The 18,414-nt window shown below is 42.8% G+C and overlaps 1 protein-coding gene across 1 annotated transcript in view; it reads right to left on the reverse strand.

Moving 5' to 3' along the window:
- The window catches only part of TNKS (tankyrase), a 125,418-nt gene that overhangs the window by 55,326 nt on the left and 51,678 nt on the right, over positions 1-18,414 (reverse strand). Inside the window, exon 4 of the mRNA XM_062574401.1 lies at positions 912-948. Within this exon, the coding sequence (XP_062430385.1) occupies positions 912-948 (37 nt within the window). The remainder of the gene's footprint in view (positions 1-911; positions 949-18,414) is intronic.

Consider the following 18,414-nt stretch of genomic DNA (forward strand, 5'->3'; position numbering starts at 1 on the left):
GGGGATTAGGAAAAGGGGTGGTGGTGGTGGGGGGAGAAAATAAAAAGACATGGCTCTTTGCAAAAAAATTTACTAAGGAGCTAGATATGAAGCTATCATATACTGATACTTTTACTCTGCCCAAAAGAATGTCAAATGGCCAAAGGACCTTCCAAATATTTCAAAACCAAAGGTAAATATAAGACAGAATATTCAATTTGCAGCTATGAATGTTATAATTAAATCATGCAAAAACACCTCTCGGTATCTCTTCTTTTACCTCATCCTCTATTTCATTCCCTTAATTTTACAGATCTGCTGAAAGCCATTTTCTGAATTAAATGCTAGTTAGCAATAAGCCCTCACAGCCTATGGCTCATAAAATTCATAATAACTACATAACAATACCAAGATATTTTTTTTAAAAAGGCAAACAGCCTAAGAACAACCATTTTTGAGCTCTCATAGAGAGGGATAAAAGCATCTCTAGCATACAAGATTGAACTTCACGTCTTTTGTATAGGCTTTCTTTTGCTCTGTTCCGATAGGAAATATTTTGAAAATAACCTTTAAGGTAGAAAAGTAAAATAAAAAAGAAAAAAAATCCAGTATTCAATTTGCCCCTAAAGAAAAAAAAAAAGCAGTCACAAAACGATAAACGGGATTTAAGCAGCTTAAAGCAAAAACTCAATTATTATTAACCTTATAACCACCACAGTGGGGGGATTTCAATTACATAAACAGACTTTGCTATTTGCACCAGACTGGAAAGTCCGAGCAGATTTACGCTAACGAAGCGGTTCCTTTTTGCACCATTGCGTGGAAAAGGCAACGAGAAAACACTATAGGTTTAAATATCCCTTGTCCTCTTTATTTTATCCCCCCCCACCACCCCTGCTCAGATATGCTTTATATTGCAAAGCGGCACTCACCTAGCAGCTTCCAGGAGTTCGTCCTTCTTGTATTCACCTAAATGATTGCAAAATATCATGCTGTTAGCATTTGGCAGAAGACAGATTAAGAAACGCAGGGGGAAGCAAAGACAGAATTAAAAAAAAAAAAAAAAAAAAAAAAAAAACGAGGCGAGGAGGAGGAAGGAGGAAAAAAAAAAACGAAGAAGAAGAAAGCCCACACCCCGGCGGGTGATGGAGCGGTGACGTTAGCCAGCTCGGGCAGGCAGCATCAGCAAGCGCCTTGGAGACGGGCAGCAAAGCGACGCGTCTCCTTGTCCAATCCCGCATCTCCTCCGCCAGGCCTCCGAGGGGGGAAAGGGCTCGCCGATGGCAGCCCAAAAAAAAAAAAAAAAAAAAAAAAAGAAAAAAAAAAAAAAAAAAGGAAAAAAAACCCAGCAGCGTGTCGTGTCCCCCCCTCCCGGCTCGGCGTTGTCACATTATTCTCAGGAAGCACAAGCAGCTCAGAGACAAAAGCGAGGCGGCACACGTACACGCGCGCTTCCGCAGGGACCGAGCCTCAGAAGGGCCCGTTAAAAAAATAAAATAAAATAATAAAATAAGAACAATCCCAAAGATTCTGTCATCTGCCGCTTTCCGGAGCCTCCAAGAAGATATGCATCTGAAATAAAAAACCCAGGCAAAAGAGCACGAACTCTCCCAAAGAACCCGTTACAAGACGCTGAGATTAGAGAAACCATGCGACATTTGCATTTCAAAGTCCGAGTTTGCATAGAAAACTCGGGTGGGTTGCTGCATTGCAGGGCAGAAAGAAAAAAACACGAGTGGATTTGTTTTAAACGGTGCCCAGAACGAGACGAGCCACGGAAACGGGCTGGTTTTCCGCGCAGCTGCATTACGAGGGCACATCATCCCCGTACAAGCAAATTTCTACCCAGAATCGGCTTTTAAACAGGCGCACAACATCCCAGAGCATGAGGTGTCACATGAAGCAAAAGATGAGATGTTAAAAAAAAAAAAAAAAAAAAAAAAGGACACACGCACTGGATACGTGCTGGCCAGTATAGTGCAGCAATACAAGGAAAATGGGAAGATGAGGCCAACTTGCAAGACCAGGAGGAGAAAAAAAACAAAAAACAAAAAAACCAAAACCCCTCTTTGTGCTGTCCCCTGTATGCACTTGCAATAAGCCTCCAGTGAAACATCTCATTTCGAGCGAGCAGAGGAGTCAGGCCTCGGGAAACGCCGTGCCACGCTCCAGGTAAACCGCAAAGCTCCTCCGGGAGCAAGGGCCTCCCAGGAAGGTCCTCTGCTCGCTTGCTGGAGGAGGACGAGAGCCCTCCCCGGGGCCTCACCTGAGCTCCTGCTGCCTTCACCCAAGAGCCCAGGTAAGGATGGGCAGCTCAAAGTTCAGCGATGAAGAGGAGGTTAGGTTCTGGAAGAATTTATACTCGTTTCTCAGTGAAAACTCAATTGCCGCGAAACAAGTAAAGTGACACACAGAAGTACGACTGGCTGCGTCTTGCTGCCGCTCTCCAACTTCATCACAGGGGGACCACGCTCACCACGGGTGATTGATTTTTCAAGCTGTGGTGTATGTTCCTCCTTCTTATTACAAGGACGATAAAAAAAGCGGGCACAATCGTGAGCATTTCAGATCAATGGAGAAAGAAGAATACTGGCCAGAATATGAATGGGGGGGGGAAACTCAAAAAACAAAAAAATCCCCTACTTTATTACTATTGCCTCCCTCGCGTAACAGTCTTCAAGAGCTGGATTTGCAGCAGGAGAGTTATTGGCTTATGCGATACCAATACTCCAGGAACTTAATCAGATTAAGAGACTTGCCTGCAGATTCTGGTTTGACAGTGCATCTAGCAGTCCTAACTGGGCTTCTGAATGCCACTTGCTTAGAAGAACATAACGTTTTTTCTTACATGTCTAATAGGTCTTTATTTTTAAAAGCCAAGCCCTTTCTTTCCTCAAATACCTCGATTATCAAAAACATTACGGACCAGCAGAAACAGAAGGCTGTGCTTCTCGATTTAAATCCCTAAGTAAATCAATGACTTTTATCAAAAAATGATTCTTAAAAAAAGATATTTACAGATGCTGTTGATATTCATACTAGCAATTCTTGAAATTCAGCACAGCTCTCCCACACTGTGATTAGGATAATATTCTCCTGTGCTTGGCTAACTTTATTGCTCTCCAAAAGCGTGTTGCACTTTCCAAAGCAATGCTTAATTTATACAGGCGCTTGCATCACACCATCAGAGCTAGAGCTGGGCGGCTCTGGAGCATATCAAAGGCCAACGTTTGGCCACAGCTATGTACTAAAATGTGCATTTGCAAAGCAGCTGAAAATAAACCAGGCGTGCTTGGGGCAGAGGAGGAGTTCGAATTCGGAGCTGAAGCATGAGAATACAGACCGACAACCTCCCCTAACACATCACTGAAAGAGCTCCTTTGGGGAAATTAGGATTTGCAGTTCTGCAAGAGACAGTCTTCAGAACAGAGCATGGGTAACAGCCTGAAAGACGGCTGCGAGCATTAAGAGGGGAGGAAAAAAAAAAAAAAAAAAAAATTCCTTCCAAGCACAGAATCAGCACAGAAATTTTTTGGCACTAGTATCTTGAACGTGGCTAAGCTTGTCCACCAGAGGTGTCAACATTTAGGTTGTTAGACCCTGCCACAGGAGACCAAAACTGCAGTTTGCCAGCAGCTGCAAACCCAGCTGGGAATCTCAGGGAAGAGAGGAGACCTTGCCTTGCACTGGGACAACGCGCTGCTGATCAGCAGCCACTCTGAATCCAACGGGAGCAGCCAAAAGCAAGGATGCACCAGTGGAGTGCTGGGCTGGACACACATACAGGCACACAGGGAGATAGGGGGCACACGGGATTTGAGAGGGTGAATATCCAGGGGCAACATAAATTAATTCTGCTGTTAAAGAGCTACCAGGAAAAATCAGGAAATTCATTTCTATTGACTTTAGATTTTAAATTTACTAGACAAGTCTCCAAAGTGTCACGGTCATATATGCACATGTTTGAGACAGAAAAACCCCAGATCCTGGAAACCGCTAACATATTGCATCATTCCTGCAGAGCACTTTGCAGACAAATAGTCCTATTTTCATTCTCTACAAAAGTGGTGAAATTTCACCTAACTGCTGCAAGCTGCAACACACGGGATAAGGCTGCAGTACTTTTTACAATGCACCTACACTAAGGAACGAGGTAAGTCATTCTCCTTCTCTTCTGACGTGTCAGCTAAGATAGGTGCCAATGGATGCTGAAATGTTAATCTGGACAAAGCAATTTTTGCTTTAACATGTTATCCCAGGCCCGTTTTCCAGAGAGAGAACAACTTTTAAAGATTACTGTGTCAGGCAACGGAGCTGTCGTCGTCCAACATAACAGCAAAAAAAATGATGGGCAAAAGTAGTACTGATAAACAGTGAAAATTTTAACACTAGCCAATTTACACAGCTGCAGGCAGTGGAAAGGAGACTCATGAACGTGGTCCCACTGAGCTCCAACTCCTCATTAACCTTCCAGGTGGACATCTCTTCAGGAGCTCCCGCTCCCATCTTGGCAGCTGCAGGCCAGGCACTGCGGGAAGTCAAGGGTGAAATCTTGCTTCATTAGACTGTACGGCAGCTCTTCATGGCTTCAGCCATGTGCAGACCACAGCTGGTTACTGGCTACGTACCTGAAGGCTAATGAAGACGCTGCAGTTTGAACTACCACTGTCGATAACGCGTATCCCAAGCTGAGCTCGACAAGACGTTCATGAGCAGCAAGCCAGCAGCAGAGCCCCTTCTCAAAGCAGCCTTCACAGTTACCGAGCACCATTACACCGTGGATTAATGCATTTAGACCACTTCTGTCCTTGCACCCTGTTAGCACTGGAACACGTGGGGCTGCCGGGGGAAAAAAGCATCAGAGCTCTGATGCGGATGGATCCAGCTCCACTCTGTGGCCACCCAAAAGGTCCGTGCGAAGGTGGAAGGGGAAGCAGAGACTCCGTGTCCCAGCTGGCGTGGCTACAAAAGCCAGCCATCTATGGACCACAATCCAAACAGCTTTTAGCAAAGAAATAAACTCCCCAGAAGCGATTTAAAACACACCTTTTGCCTGACTCGCCAGGACTTCACAGGTCTAGGAGCGAGAAGAGGGCACATATCCACATTTGCTATTCTTTATCATCCACTGCCATCTTTGAAGTAACGCTTCAGTGTTTAAACAAACACTCAATAAATAATCAGGACCAGAGGCTGTTAGTGCTTGTGATTTGAATCAGATATTTGCAATGGGAACCCCAAAACAGAAAAACAGCTCAGCTAGCGGCAAAGGACTTCCGAGCCTAGGCTTTAAAAGGAGATGGGAATTAGAAAACACTGCTGGGTTACGGTCAAGGCTCTCCCAAGCCACTTGGCCAGCAGCATCCTACTCAAAGTAGTTTTGGGGTTGATGGATAGCCAGCGCTCATCTTTTAGCCTTCTAGAAACATAAAACTGGGTTTCTCCGAAAGCCTGACAGGAGGCAGTGCTTAGGGAAATCTGCACCTCTGCTACTCTCTTAAATGATGGAAGAGGTTTCTCCTGGATTAAGCTGTCAATCCAAGGTACACATATTGCCTAATCATATATAAGACAGAGCAGTTACCAGATGCCATCTTCATACCGAAGTATAAATTGCATGTAAATTATGGGTTTGGGCCACTGAGAAGGCCTAAGTAGTACTTTAAAATGGGTCTTTGGTGCATGTGGAATGATAACAAAGTTTAGTTTATATTTAGCACATTAGGTATTTCTGTTTCTCAGAGGAGCTCTTTTCAGAAGAGCTGTCCTATTCACAAAAAATGCTACTATATTTCTGTCGCACTACACTGGCAGGAAGAGGAAAAAGTCCTTTTGTTGGAGGGTTTCAATTTTCTTAATCCCTTTAAATCAAAACACAAAGATGAAGCTAAAGGAAGCCGATCAAAGTCTAACAGTGGCATCTTCCTGAATGCTAAAGGGCCATTATGGGCCCTGACATATCCCGTTATGAGATCCATAATCAAAAAAAATACATATATCACGTGTTAAGCCATGTAATTGCTTTACTTTCAGCAACGCCACCCTGCCCTACAATATCATTTCTACTGAAATAAATCGGACAAATCATCCAAAGCTCATATAAACACCACGCATGCATCCATTTTCTATTCTTAATGTGAAAAACAATACAGCTATGCTATATTCAGCGCTGTGTACTTTTCCTAAAGAAATACCATCACTCCAACCTGTCACATCTTCGGACTGACGCTGGAGGAGGAAAAAAAGCAGGATCTTGCAAAACTGGGAAGATGATCCAAAGCTGAAGGGATTTCGGGTCATCTTTTCATCAAAGTTCAGGAGCTTCCCGGTCAAACGTGTAGCAAACTTGACTGTTTTTCTCCAGAGCCGGTGAGCACTAAGCCTTTCCTGTCACCCAGTCCTTTGCGCCCAATGCAAAGGAAATATCCCCACGGCTTTTCCCTGAACGTTTCTAGGGTTAATTCCAGCTCTCAGGAACAATAAACCTTTCACTGCAATTTCCTCTGCTCTAGCCACGCTCTATACTAATAAACGGCACTTTTCCATTTTCCCAGCAACTACTTCATTCTGCTTTTTGCAATGCGCATGCATACATAAGTGTATTTTCTCTTCGGGATTTCTAGCAAGCCTTTCCGAAAGGAGAGAAAGGGCTACGAAACTTTCCTCACCGAAGGCCTGAGTACAGAAGAGACAGATGGTTTTGTCTTGATATGAAGAACATCTGAGAACTAAACCTTGAGGAACGCAGCAGAAGCAATGAGCTCTTTCACATTAGTGCACCCTCTTCAAGAGCCAGTTTGCTCCCTTGTCCTTCCAAGGAACCTACTCAAACAAGAAAATTAACCAATTCCCCCCAAACATGCTCTAAAAAGTAACCACAGAAATGTCTATTTCTTACTGACATGGATGCTGGAAGAGAACTAGCAAGAAAAATACATATATAAACCCTCAGGAAAGCTACACCGTGTGAAAGCAAGCTCCAAAGATACGCTCTATCACCTAATCTTTCTCTGAAAAGATCTTTGAAGTGAATGCACACAGACTAAATTTTACAAGACCTCCAGTTTTCCCACTGTAGATAAAGCACGCTCACCAGCTGAGGATGCAGTGTCTGTTCACAAACCTATAGTTTGAGCCAAAACCACTGAATTTAACTAAAAATCTATGTACTGTTACATACTGCAAAACATGAGGGATTCTAGACTAGCAAGTTATATGGATTTAAAGAGGGTTTTTATGTTTGCTGGGAAACAAATGCAAGAGGAGTTATACACATGTGCCAAAGTACGTTTCTACTGACTTTAAAAGTTTATTACTGAATGGTGCAGTCCTTCCTCTTTACAGCTGGAGCTTCCTTATGTACCTAAACACACAGCGTAAGTTCAGGCTGAGATGCTGCCGTCCCCTGAAAATGCACACGTGTTGCCACGCTTGCCATGCAGCCTGTGCTCTGGGAGGAAACTTAAATCAGTCTCTACCTCCTAGAGAGAAAAAAAAAAACAAAAAAAAAAAGCATTTGCTACATCTGCTAGGCTGCAGGGTAGCAAGAATGGAGAAAAGCCAAGTGATAGGAACTACCTCCTCCGCGCTAATGGTAGAGGAACGGCGGGGTACATCAGCGCCGTACCCACATGGCCATAACCACCGCGATTGCTTGGCCGATGCCTCTCCCCGGTCTCCCACGCATCCGGGCAGTCGCCATGAAATATTTCTGAAAAGAATTCATTCTGAAAAATTTCAGGAGCATCTCGGTTAAATTCTAGAGACCTTTACTCTTTATAACCGGAGGAAGCCCAAGACTGGCGATAGCTCCCCAAGTCAAAGGAGGGCTGTGTTTTACTTGGCTACATCCTTCCCCTCCCTTGCAGCCTCCATCAGAGTTGATGATACAGGGCATATATGCTTAAAAACTACCATTCCCTTTGGGTCGCCTCATGACAAAATGCTCATTTTCAATTAAAAATAAATAAATAAATAAATAAATAAAAGCAAAATCTCCAGGCCTTAGCCGAACCCATGCTTCCCTAGCAGCGAGCAACGATACTAAGGTGGCTCAAGCTTCGCCCGGGTCAAATGGTGCTGGGGGCTTTGGGTGCTCGCTCCATGAGCCACGTGTGGCTAAGGATGTTTTGCAAGAGGAAGGAAAGAGAAAGTTGGGATTTATGGAAAATAGTTCCAGTCTAAACCTGCCAGTTGTCCACCTGCACTGAAAACCATCTATTAAAATACCAGCTGGGGAGAAATCTTTATCTCTTATTTACATCCAGATACTATTTGCTGCTCCTGTTGGATTAGTATATCACAAAGCGGAAAAGTAATAATAACACTTATTGCAAACATGCAGAAGGTCTAGCTGCAAATGACGGTATTATTTACCTAACCGGGAAAGAATAATGAAATACTATGTACAACTCAACTTTCGTAAACGTTTTTAAACCCTTGTACCAATCTCACTGCTTTAATTGTTTTGCTTGTTATATGCATGACAGATAATGAGATTACATGCAAGATGTCTTTAAAAAAAGACTCAATGGCATAAACAAGAATACAATTCACTATGAAGAGCGGAAACAAAAGAGCACCACGAAAAAAGGCGGCTGGTGGAAGGAAAGAAACACTAATTCATTAATCAAAGGCGAAAGCTTTAGTTTACTAGAGTGCTGTCACTATGTGCTGATTTCAAAAAAAAAATTCTTCCATTTTTCATTTATGCAAGCAAAGTTTCATCTAATGCAATATAAGGCTGCTTGTGTCTGAGATACTCTACAGAAAACCAGTCTATGGAAACCCATCACCAATGACATCCAGATTGACATAGTTGACATGTTACATGTACAATATTTATATTGCACTGGAAACCAAAGTACCAGGACTTCACTGTCACAGATCTACATCTGTGCATAAAGCATCTTCCAAAACCAGATGTTCACTGTGGGTCTCATAGAGAATATATAAATTGCATGTACCCTCAGCATAAGAGCTCTGCAAGTTTCGGTGCATACCTTCCAGTGCAAGGTAGTTAAATGATGTCTTGCATAAAGTAGGAACAAATACTGTGGTCCCTTCTCAAATACTTCCAGTAATTCCCATTAAAGATTGTGTACCTCAAACAATTCAAAATTTAATTGGCCAAAAAGCATTCCTTATTCATCAGATCCATTAATGATCGTAAAGATCTCCAAGAAAATACACTCAAAGGACCCCCTTAGCAGGATTAGGAGCCCCTAAACCAGCATATTTTGCCAACAGCTTTATTTTAAAGTTATTCTGCAGAACACTTCGATTTTAGCTTCCCCCAAAAGTATCTTTTGACCAAAAATGAAAGCAACAGCTAACACAGGTTCTCTCTACCATGCCCTAGGTATATTTGTTCAATGTGAGCTAACACAGCGATCCCACTCCTTCCAGACAGTATTAATAAAAAAACCTACTGTATTTTCCTTCCCCTCTCCCTTAGGATGCCTCTATCAGCTTCTGTTAACGTGCAGAAGGAATGGATGAAGTAAACAAGACTGAAAAGCATCAGGCAAGAAAATATTCAATGTTAGGGAGAGCAGGAAACATTTCTGTTTCTTGGTTTTCTGCTCACCAGTCACATCAAGAATCTTCATCCCAGGCTACGGGCTCTCTTGGAGTCATCGAACAGCGTAAGAGGGCAACTTCCCACTAGTTTTTGTCAAGGCAGTTTTTCTACATACCATTTTGGCCCTAACGGGAAGTTAGGCTTAGAGATGCCTTTCTATCTGCTGAGAACTGGATGTGATGCTCGCAGAAGATTCTTTGTTACAATTGCCAGATACTGAATAGAGTTTGCACATCTCATTTCCAATGAAAGGTTATTTTCCCATGTTCTTTCATTGACATTTCAATAAATGGAGGAAAAGAAACTGTCAGCAAAGTTACACAGTAAATACTGTATCACTGAAGAAATAATGCCTCTTCGCTCATCCAGGACTATTTTGCGCCACGTTATTTTTAGAATATGTAAGTAGAACAAAAAACTAAGCTTGCAAAAAGGACATCCAATTTACTGGATGGTTCGGCTAGCTGGCAGGAGCCTCCCAACACCAGGCAACCCGCTCAATTGCAGCTCAGCATTGCCTGCAACAGCTTTGACTCACCCTACAGTCAAAGGAGTCAAAATTTTTGACTCCTCATATTCATTTTCGCAATAGTCCGGACACAAAAGGAAGCTCCTCTGGCAGCACACCAAATCAGAGTGACGACACGTCAAAGTGACACCGCTCTTGAACTGATCTGTTCAACAGCAGAAGTCAAACCAAGAAGCCAGTATAGCCCCTGTGCTGCCTTACTTACATTTGGGACAAAAATACAGTAGATCCTATCAGCATAGGATCCAGCAAACTCAGCAGAAAGAGTTTAGAGAAGCAGAACGCACACCAATCTCCTTAAGATTTTGGGCTGCAAAAGAGTAATACTTAAGCACAGGAACAACAGTGCTTAATCCTTTGAGCAGAGGCTATTAAACTACTAATTCTTACTATAAACAAGTAGCAGCAAAGGTAATATGACCATCAAGAAATGGCTTTCTTAATGTTAGTACAATTTGGAATGTATTTAAGAAAAGAGAAATAATAGATTCAAATACCATCAGCTCTCAGCTATCTACAGGGAAGGTGTCGGGGCTTTGCCTTCTTTTCCCACTGCTGCTGGTAGGAAGAGCTCCCGAAGCAAAGCACGTCTTGTACGGTGTCCTGTTCTCTTCTCAAATCTATTTAAAAGCTCTTCAGAAATGAAGTACCCCATTTGCCTGGGTTTGGTGTCACCCCAGTTTTGTTCTTGGTTCCTGCAGCCCTCTGCCACATCACTTCACATGTTGGCAAGTGTCATTTATGTCATCTGGCTTGGCTTACATAAGGCATGCATGTATGGAAAGAGGTAAGGATTTTGCTGAAGACAGTAGTCATATGAAAGTTAGTAGTAATGAGCTGCTACTATAGGGGTAGAGTTTCTTCCCTGCCCAAATTCAAAGAATAAACCAAATCCTGAATCTCTGCCAAAATCCTCTTGGCATGACACAAACAGCAAAAGCATCGTATTCTTAAAAGGTAGGCAAAAACAAATTTGCGGAACACAGAAGGAGGTAGATCATGATGCTCAGGGGCCAATAAATGATCAAATAAATTCATGCGCTGTAAATGCTACTGAAACAGCAGAAAATACAAAAAGTCTCATTTTAAAATGCAAAGGGGAATGCCACTCAAAAAGAGTAAAGTGCTCACTTAAGCAACCAAAGGAAAACATAGGATTACATGAAGGAAACATGCTATGCAAAAATTGGTGTCCCACAGAAGAGGCAACTATTTCAAAATACTTTGTGGTGACATTTCAAAATGTATGTTTGAAAATGCTAAAGCTTCGGTCCTCTTATCTCAGCGCAACGCAGTACTGGGTTGTATATGGCTTCTACTCAAATAGATGGCGGGGGAGGAACGACCCAGCCACCATGAATAACAACCTCCCAGAAACATCTTCTGACAACTCCTTTTGGTTTCTAACCGATTTTAAATGATCCTAATGTACGTGAATCTTTTAAATTACCAATCCTCTTGCCTGCACCTCCCCACTCCTCCCCAAAAAACCCTGCAAATCATCACTTGCACTCTCTGCAGAGTAAAACTCCATGTTTGTCTCCTTCCCTGATGTCTGAAAAGTGACGCTGTTTTCTCTGACATACAATATTTTGCTCTTTCTCCAGCAAGGAAGCAGTCAAATCCCAGTCGGGTTTTCAGCTTGCCCAGTCACCCGCTCTAGCTTGATGCCTTGAAGTCTTAATTTCCATCTTGAAAGATCATCTCCAAAACACTGCAGACATTTCATTTCTGTAAGAAAAACCAGCTGCAATTTATGAACAGGAATGACAACTCCCCTAGTGAGGGAATAATATATATATATATATATATATATTTTATGCTTTATTCATTCTTGCCTTGAACACTGGCTAGGGCAGAACACCCTTCCTCATTTGGCAGTGCTCATTTTCTTTACCTTTCCAGCAGCCAAAGCAATAGGCTCAAAAGAAAGCAGATTCAAGCCCTAAACTAAGAAAGGGAAAGTATTCTGCCTCACTTTTCAATCAAGACGGCAATAGAGTACTGAGAGACCCAGGAAAGGCAGCAGTGAATATACAGGGATGGAAACTCCACACCATCGCAACAGGAAAACAGAGTTAAATATGCTCCTGCTTGTGCTCCCATCCAAGAACATTGAAGGAACCAGCACATTAAGTTTTATTAAATTCTTGGTAGGGAAGTGTCGTAAATTTGCCAACATGGGTGGCACTGCCAGTTCAGTGCCTCCTTTAAGAAAGGTAAAAGGAAATCAGTGCAAGCCACTGCAAGTCCATGTGTCTGACCTCAACAGCACGTACAGGTCAAAAGCAATTCTGCAGGCAAGACAACAGACAGGAGATGCGGGAAACGTGACACCACCTTTCGAAGGGGAACTTACGCTGCAGTTGAACCTTTGATGCAATTAGTGATGGCTTCCAAAAAAGGGAAAACCCAGGCTATCTTATCCCTGCAAATACATGGGGAATTATCAGTCCAGACGGGGCTACAGCATGGGTATTGCAGGAAGGTTAAACAATGAGAAGACCAAAGCAGCTGAATTACACCCCGAATAACACCCAGGAGGGTAAGACTCTTATTACGAAGCCAACCAAACCCCCTCAAAACTGGGACATGACCTAAGGGAGACAAGTCATCCAGAGCGACCGACACACACGTTGTCTGTGTCTGTGGGAGGATGGAAACCAGGGCCAGACAAGGCCAGGTCTAAAGATTTGCTTCTCGCTTTAAGCATGAAGCTACACACACTCTGTAACATGCACAACAGGAGGATTTCGGAGAGAGCTACTGGGCGATTTAAAACAGAAGGTATGAACGAAATTCTCTTGGGGCTCCAACTCGCGTAATAATTTCACCCATGACAGTGGTGCAAGAGATGGGAGCATACAAATGAGACCCTTTCAATGTAAAAAAGAATCGAAGGCTACAGGAAGCACTGAATGGCTGTCAGGACTTCAACCATGAGCCGGGGTGAAGTTTAACAGCATTACATTAACAGGGTTAATTACAGTTCTTTCCTCCTAAACTGAGTTCATCTATTGGTAATTGCAGAGCAGAATATAGAGGGGAAAGACTGAGATGCTTTAGTCACTCGGATGATAGAGCCTGTAAGAGAAAGAAGCTGTGAAAAAATAAAAGAGGAGTAATTTTAGGAAGCATTCGGCTACACATTTCCAGGAGAAACAATAAAGTATAAGGTACTATCCACTGAGCGAATAAAACCTCATCTGGATTACCATGTCCCATTCTGGTTACTTGTGTAAGAAAGGTTAATTCTTACTGGAAAACGTGAAGAAAAGGATCAGAGGAACACAGAATTTAGCATAAGGAGGAAATACACAGTTTTCCAGCTCAGCCTAGCAAAACAAAAAGATGAAAGGGAGTCTGACTGCTCCCTCTAAATAGTAGAAAGGAGATAGGGGGATCAGAAGATCACTGTAAGCCAAAGGTTGGTGCTGTCACTTGAATGAATAGGCATAAAATGGCCATGAAAACACTTACACTGGAAACTAGCACAGGAATGGTTTCTGACCTGGGATCCCAGCAACAGTTTTGCCCTCAGAGCTCTTAATGCTTCTGATTGTTAATATATAAGAGCTGATATGTCATGGTTGTCCGTAATACAAGTCTCATCTCAGACTTTGCGATGCAGAAGGCTCCACTGGGCTCAACCTCTGCTACTTCACTTTAAAAACGCTACTCTGTTTCCCTGGCTTTCCTGGGTATGACCCTCAAACATAGAAAGACTCCTTTGCTCTGCTCTGCCAGTGTAAAAAGATCCTGAAGGTCAGACTTGAGGATCGTTCATGCTACCAAAGTAGTAACAAGATGACTTTGAATGAATGAAAATCAATTCACTCTTATCTACTTATTCACATCTTTTATTTTCAGTCTTTCAAGCTTAATTCAGCTCCTCTCCTTTTCATTGGAATTTCTCCAATTTTACCTGCATTTTTCTACTACTGAGAAGCTGGAGATTATAAAATGCCTGTTCCAAGTCCCCAAAATAATATGGCTAGAACACATTAAAGTACACTTAACTTTAGATGTGCAAGCATCCCCATTTACCTTGATATTCACACGTCTAATGGGTTTTGTCAGATTGGAGCTACAGAAAAGGGCTATCAGATTTCTTTACCGCAAAGCAACATCCTTCAGCTCAAACCTGCGCTGGAATGAAGTCTGGCCTGCAGCCCTGCACTGCGCTGCCATGCTGCACTGCAAACATAGACCTGTTTCAATAAAAGGTAAGTTGTCACTGCTCTCAGGGAAGAGAGCCCAGTCTGCCTATATTCCCTCCAGACTTCTTTCAGCGTTACTCTTCTGCTTCTCCCCCCGACTGCAGAAACCAACCCTGCACACTGCTTCATGAAACAGCAGTTCAGCTGATGCCTCCTTCTTCCTCTTCAGCAAGGCTGACCGCGTGGCACGAGCCATGAGTAAAAGACACCTCTGTCACTGTGAACATCTCTTGGTGCCGTTATCCCAGACAACTGTCCTTCCTGGAACGGTTCATATGCACGTACATTGCAGGATGGTGAAGCAGCACGGGGATCATAAAGTTACGGGACTCTCTAAAGCCCTCGGCACTCTACAGCAACAAGGAGTACCTAAGTACTGAAATCATGAAAATCTGGCCTCTACTTGCATTACATGGGGTGCCAAATTGTTTTCAAGACAAGCAGACTGGGACAAGCACTTTTTTAGTCTTCCTCACGATGCCAACTCGCTCCTACCAGGAGGTTTCTCTGATCTTGTCTAACTGCTGCCCTGTTTGCCAAACAGGGAGGTGTACTTCAGCCTTCTGGAGACCACTGGAAAGGGAGGAAAACAGGCATGGAGAAGAAAAGGTCTTGTTTCAGAATTGACTTCTCAAAGTACACGGGTGCCCCGAAATACAGACAGAAGCTGTTCTAGGGAGAACTACCAAAATCCAGATACCCCAGTGCTACTGATGGCCATGGGTAAGTGCATCATTCCAAGTAAAGCTCTCCTATCTACCTTCACCAACAGCGTAACTGTGCCTAAAGTAGTCTCTCTCTCACAGGAGCAGTACCTAAGATTAAGAGTCTTGAAGCCTGCTGTCAGAAGCCTCTAGACAAAAATTGCAGTGACATTCCTTGAAATCTTCACCCCCTCTGAGCAACAGCAAAATTCTCGGCGTCTGCATAGGTACCTAGCAAGCACTGGAGGAAGGGCAGTATTGTAATCTGCAGCATTAACCCACGTTTACGCAACGTGCGGATGCCAGCAGTTCATCCTGGTGCCATTCCTCTAAGCTGTTAAATTGCTTTGACTGCTTTAGGTAATAGAGCGCAGCATTAAAACTGGCGGGATGGGATCAAAAGAATTCGGGACAACAAATCAGATGTTAACAGAATGAAAAGGAGTGCAACTAAAAACAAACAAACAAAAAAGCTAGATGTTCAGGAAGAGAGTACCTTTGGCCACGGACGGAAACACCTCCTCTCTCTGCCAAAGGCAATGCCAATCCAAAAAGCTACTTAAAGTCTTTCAGGTCACTGAGCTAACCCCAGCTTTTTAACAGTGGGCTGTACCAAGAAGGACAGGCGAAGGCGCCTCTGGTAGGTTGGAACAATTCAGCTACGGTGCATTTACATAAGTGTTTTAGCTCAGATCCGGACAGCTCTTTCAAAGTAATTCTCATCATTCGGACTTACTGTATGTTTGTTCACGTACTGTAGCGGTCCCGCAGAAAATCTGCAAGAGAACACACTGCAGACCCGCATCCAACGCACTCCAGCTGCTCAGGGTAATCCGCAGCTCCGCACCAGATCAGAGTTAGCTGGGACTAAAAGATCTCTAAGCAGTATTTAGTGTGGTCGTTACTGGCTGCACATAGGGTGGAAGTCACTCCTTCACACCAGTTGTTTAATGTTCAAATACATACCGATCAGTTCATACAACTTGCTAAGGCAGACGTAACTTAAGATATCTAGATGTACAGAGCAGTAAGGGTGCACTCTCTCAGGAGGAAGATGCAGGAAGGTCTTCATTACCCTCGGTTATTGGATACTGATACGGTACAGCTACAGAAGAAGAGAGTCAACAAGTCCCTTCCAACACAGGGAACAACTTGGCTCTTGATAAGTCTATTTGAGACTAAAACCTTCAGTATACTATAAACCTAACTTGGAAAAAAAAATAGTCACAAAAGTGAAGGAGAAAATGGAAAAAAGATGAAGGGCGAAGGAATATGAACTTGGGCAAAAGTACAGAAAATAGGTATCAGTCATGTTACCAATATGCAAAAAATGACCATCTCTAAAAAAAGAAAGAGCTTTCATTTCAAGTTTTTGGTCAAAGCAGCAGCAAAAGGCAGAAAGAGCTCTTCAGTATTTACTATCTTCTTACTCCATGATGGAGGTGGAAAGCACAGAAATAGTCACTTCATTAGTAGTGGAGGTAGAAATTAAATTTCACCATCTTACAGATCAGTGGGATGTTAGTGTCTGACTTTCAGCCTTCAGATACTCCTGCAACTTTCCTTCCTCACCACCCCCAATACATACTTCTCTACGATATGTAGTTTGGTTTAACTAAAGCAAAGCTACAAGCAAACTGACAAACTTTTAATCAGGTACTTTTCCACCAGTCAGCATATATGTTTTCCAAGCCAGAGGTATAACAAAAATTAGCAGTCTTGGAAAAGCACTACTAAATCCTGTGATTTTTATCAGGCATTTACAACATTAGGCATTTTTCTTGACAGCTGGGGTGGGGGGGTGGTGGAAATCAAGAAACAGCAAGAATACTGCTGCTTAGTTCTTTCCAAAAGAGAAAAGCTCCCAGCTGATGTCAGGAAAGAAAACACTAAAGCTAATGCAACTGAAACTCTTGCTGAGTCTATGGAGAATGTGAAACAACAACTTCAAGTTACTGCTTCCTTCACTTCAGCTGGTATGCCTCGGATAACAGGAATTCTTTAGAAATCATCCTTGTTAACTGTTTTATTGCTCAACGTGTTTCAGTAAGGACTGCTTAATTTCATACACCCTATTTACATTGAGTGATTGCTTATTTTAAGTTGGTCTTTAACATCTCATAGCTAGGCTGATGTGTTCAACTTACCTGCTTCCAAAAGTATTAGTAAATACTACTTAGACTGAAAGACTATTGGTACATGCTTGCATGGTTTGCTCAGTCTACCACCATTTCCAGGCCCGGTGCGAGTAGTATGCTAAGGAAACACACCAGACAAAAATCCTCCCGACAGCAATGAAGTATCCAGCTTTTCAGCCATAACCTGCTGGTAATTCTTCTGAAGTTTTGCAAACAAAAATTTTCACAACTTTGAATTCAGTCAAAACAAGCCAGCTGTCCCTATGGCAGCCTAAAGGCACACCTCTGAACCCAGCACAAACATCTGCTGAATTTGAAGTGCCTGCTCCAGCTATGAGCATCCTGGAGTAATTCATCAAAAACACTTGGTTTCAGACACTGAGAAAACTATTTGCTCCTCTTACCTTGTTCTCACTGCATCTTTGCTTTGTTGAAACTTAAAGCTAAACAAAATTAAAAAAAAAAAAATCCCCCAGCCTGCAGCAGAACATAATCTGGGAATTTTAGCAGGAGCTAGAGTTAAAACTTGTCAAAGTTGCAAAACAATCAGGAGTTTGGGATTTGTTTCTGTTTCTTCAACAGAAAGCATTAGACCACCTCAGCTGTCAACCCCATCTTATCCTGACAACCCTATTTCCCAAGCTATGAATGGCTAATTTCTCAAGGACTGCAAGAAACTAGTACTTCTGGATGAGAAACACAAAGGAAAAGAAGATCTTCCCTTTAGAACACTAATGTTTAATGGATCTTTAATTGCTTTACAGAAAGACCTCTTATCTCCAAGTGTGTAAAATACATCCCAGCAAATCTGTCAGCTATGGGTTCAATCCATCTATTTCATGTTTTTCAGAGTATTCCTTATATTGTCATTAGCAAAAGAAAATTGTACAAGATTTTTTTTTCCTTCTGAGTGCCAATTTTCTCTCCTTGCTCTTTGACAGGGTGCAACATCAAATTGTGTAACTAGACAACCATCAAGAACAGGACAATCCCTTCAGAGCAGAAGTACGCAATTATGCTATCCATCAGCGAGACGCCCTTGGGCAGCATTTTGTTTAGGAAGGCCTCAGTCTCACCTTCCCTTCTGCCTGGCAGGGAACTTAGCACCCCACGGAATGAAGAATCAGCAGCAGTGCTTGGACCCTCCTCAGGGCAAGTTGTTTGCACTTGAAGACCTTGCACTAACCATCTGCAGAACACAACTCTGAATAAACTACCTTGGAAAGGTTACGGCTACCACGGGAGGTTCCCAAGAACTGGA

The sequence above is a fragment of the Rhea pennata genome, chromosome 4, assembly GCF_028389875.1.
Source record: "Rhea pennata isolate bPtePen1 chromosome 4, bPtePen1.pri, whole genome shotgun sequence".
NCBI lineage: Eukaryota > Metazoa > Chordata > Aves > Rheiformes > Rheidae > Rhea > Rhea pennata.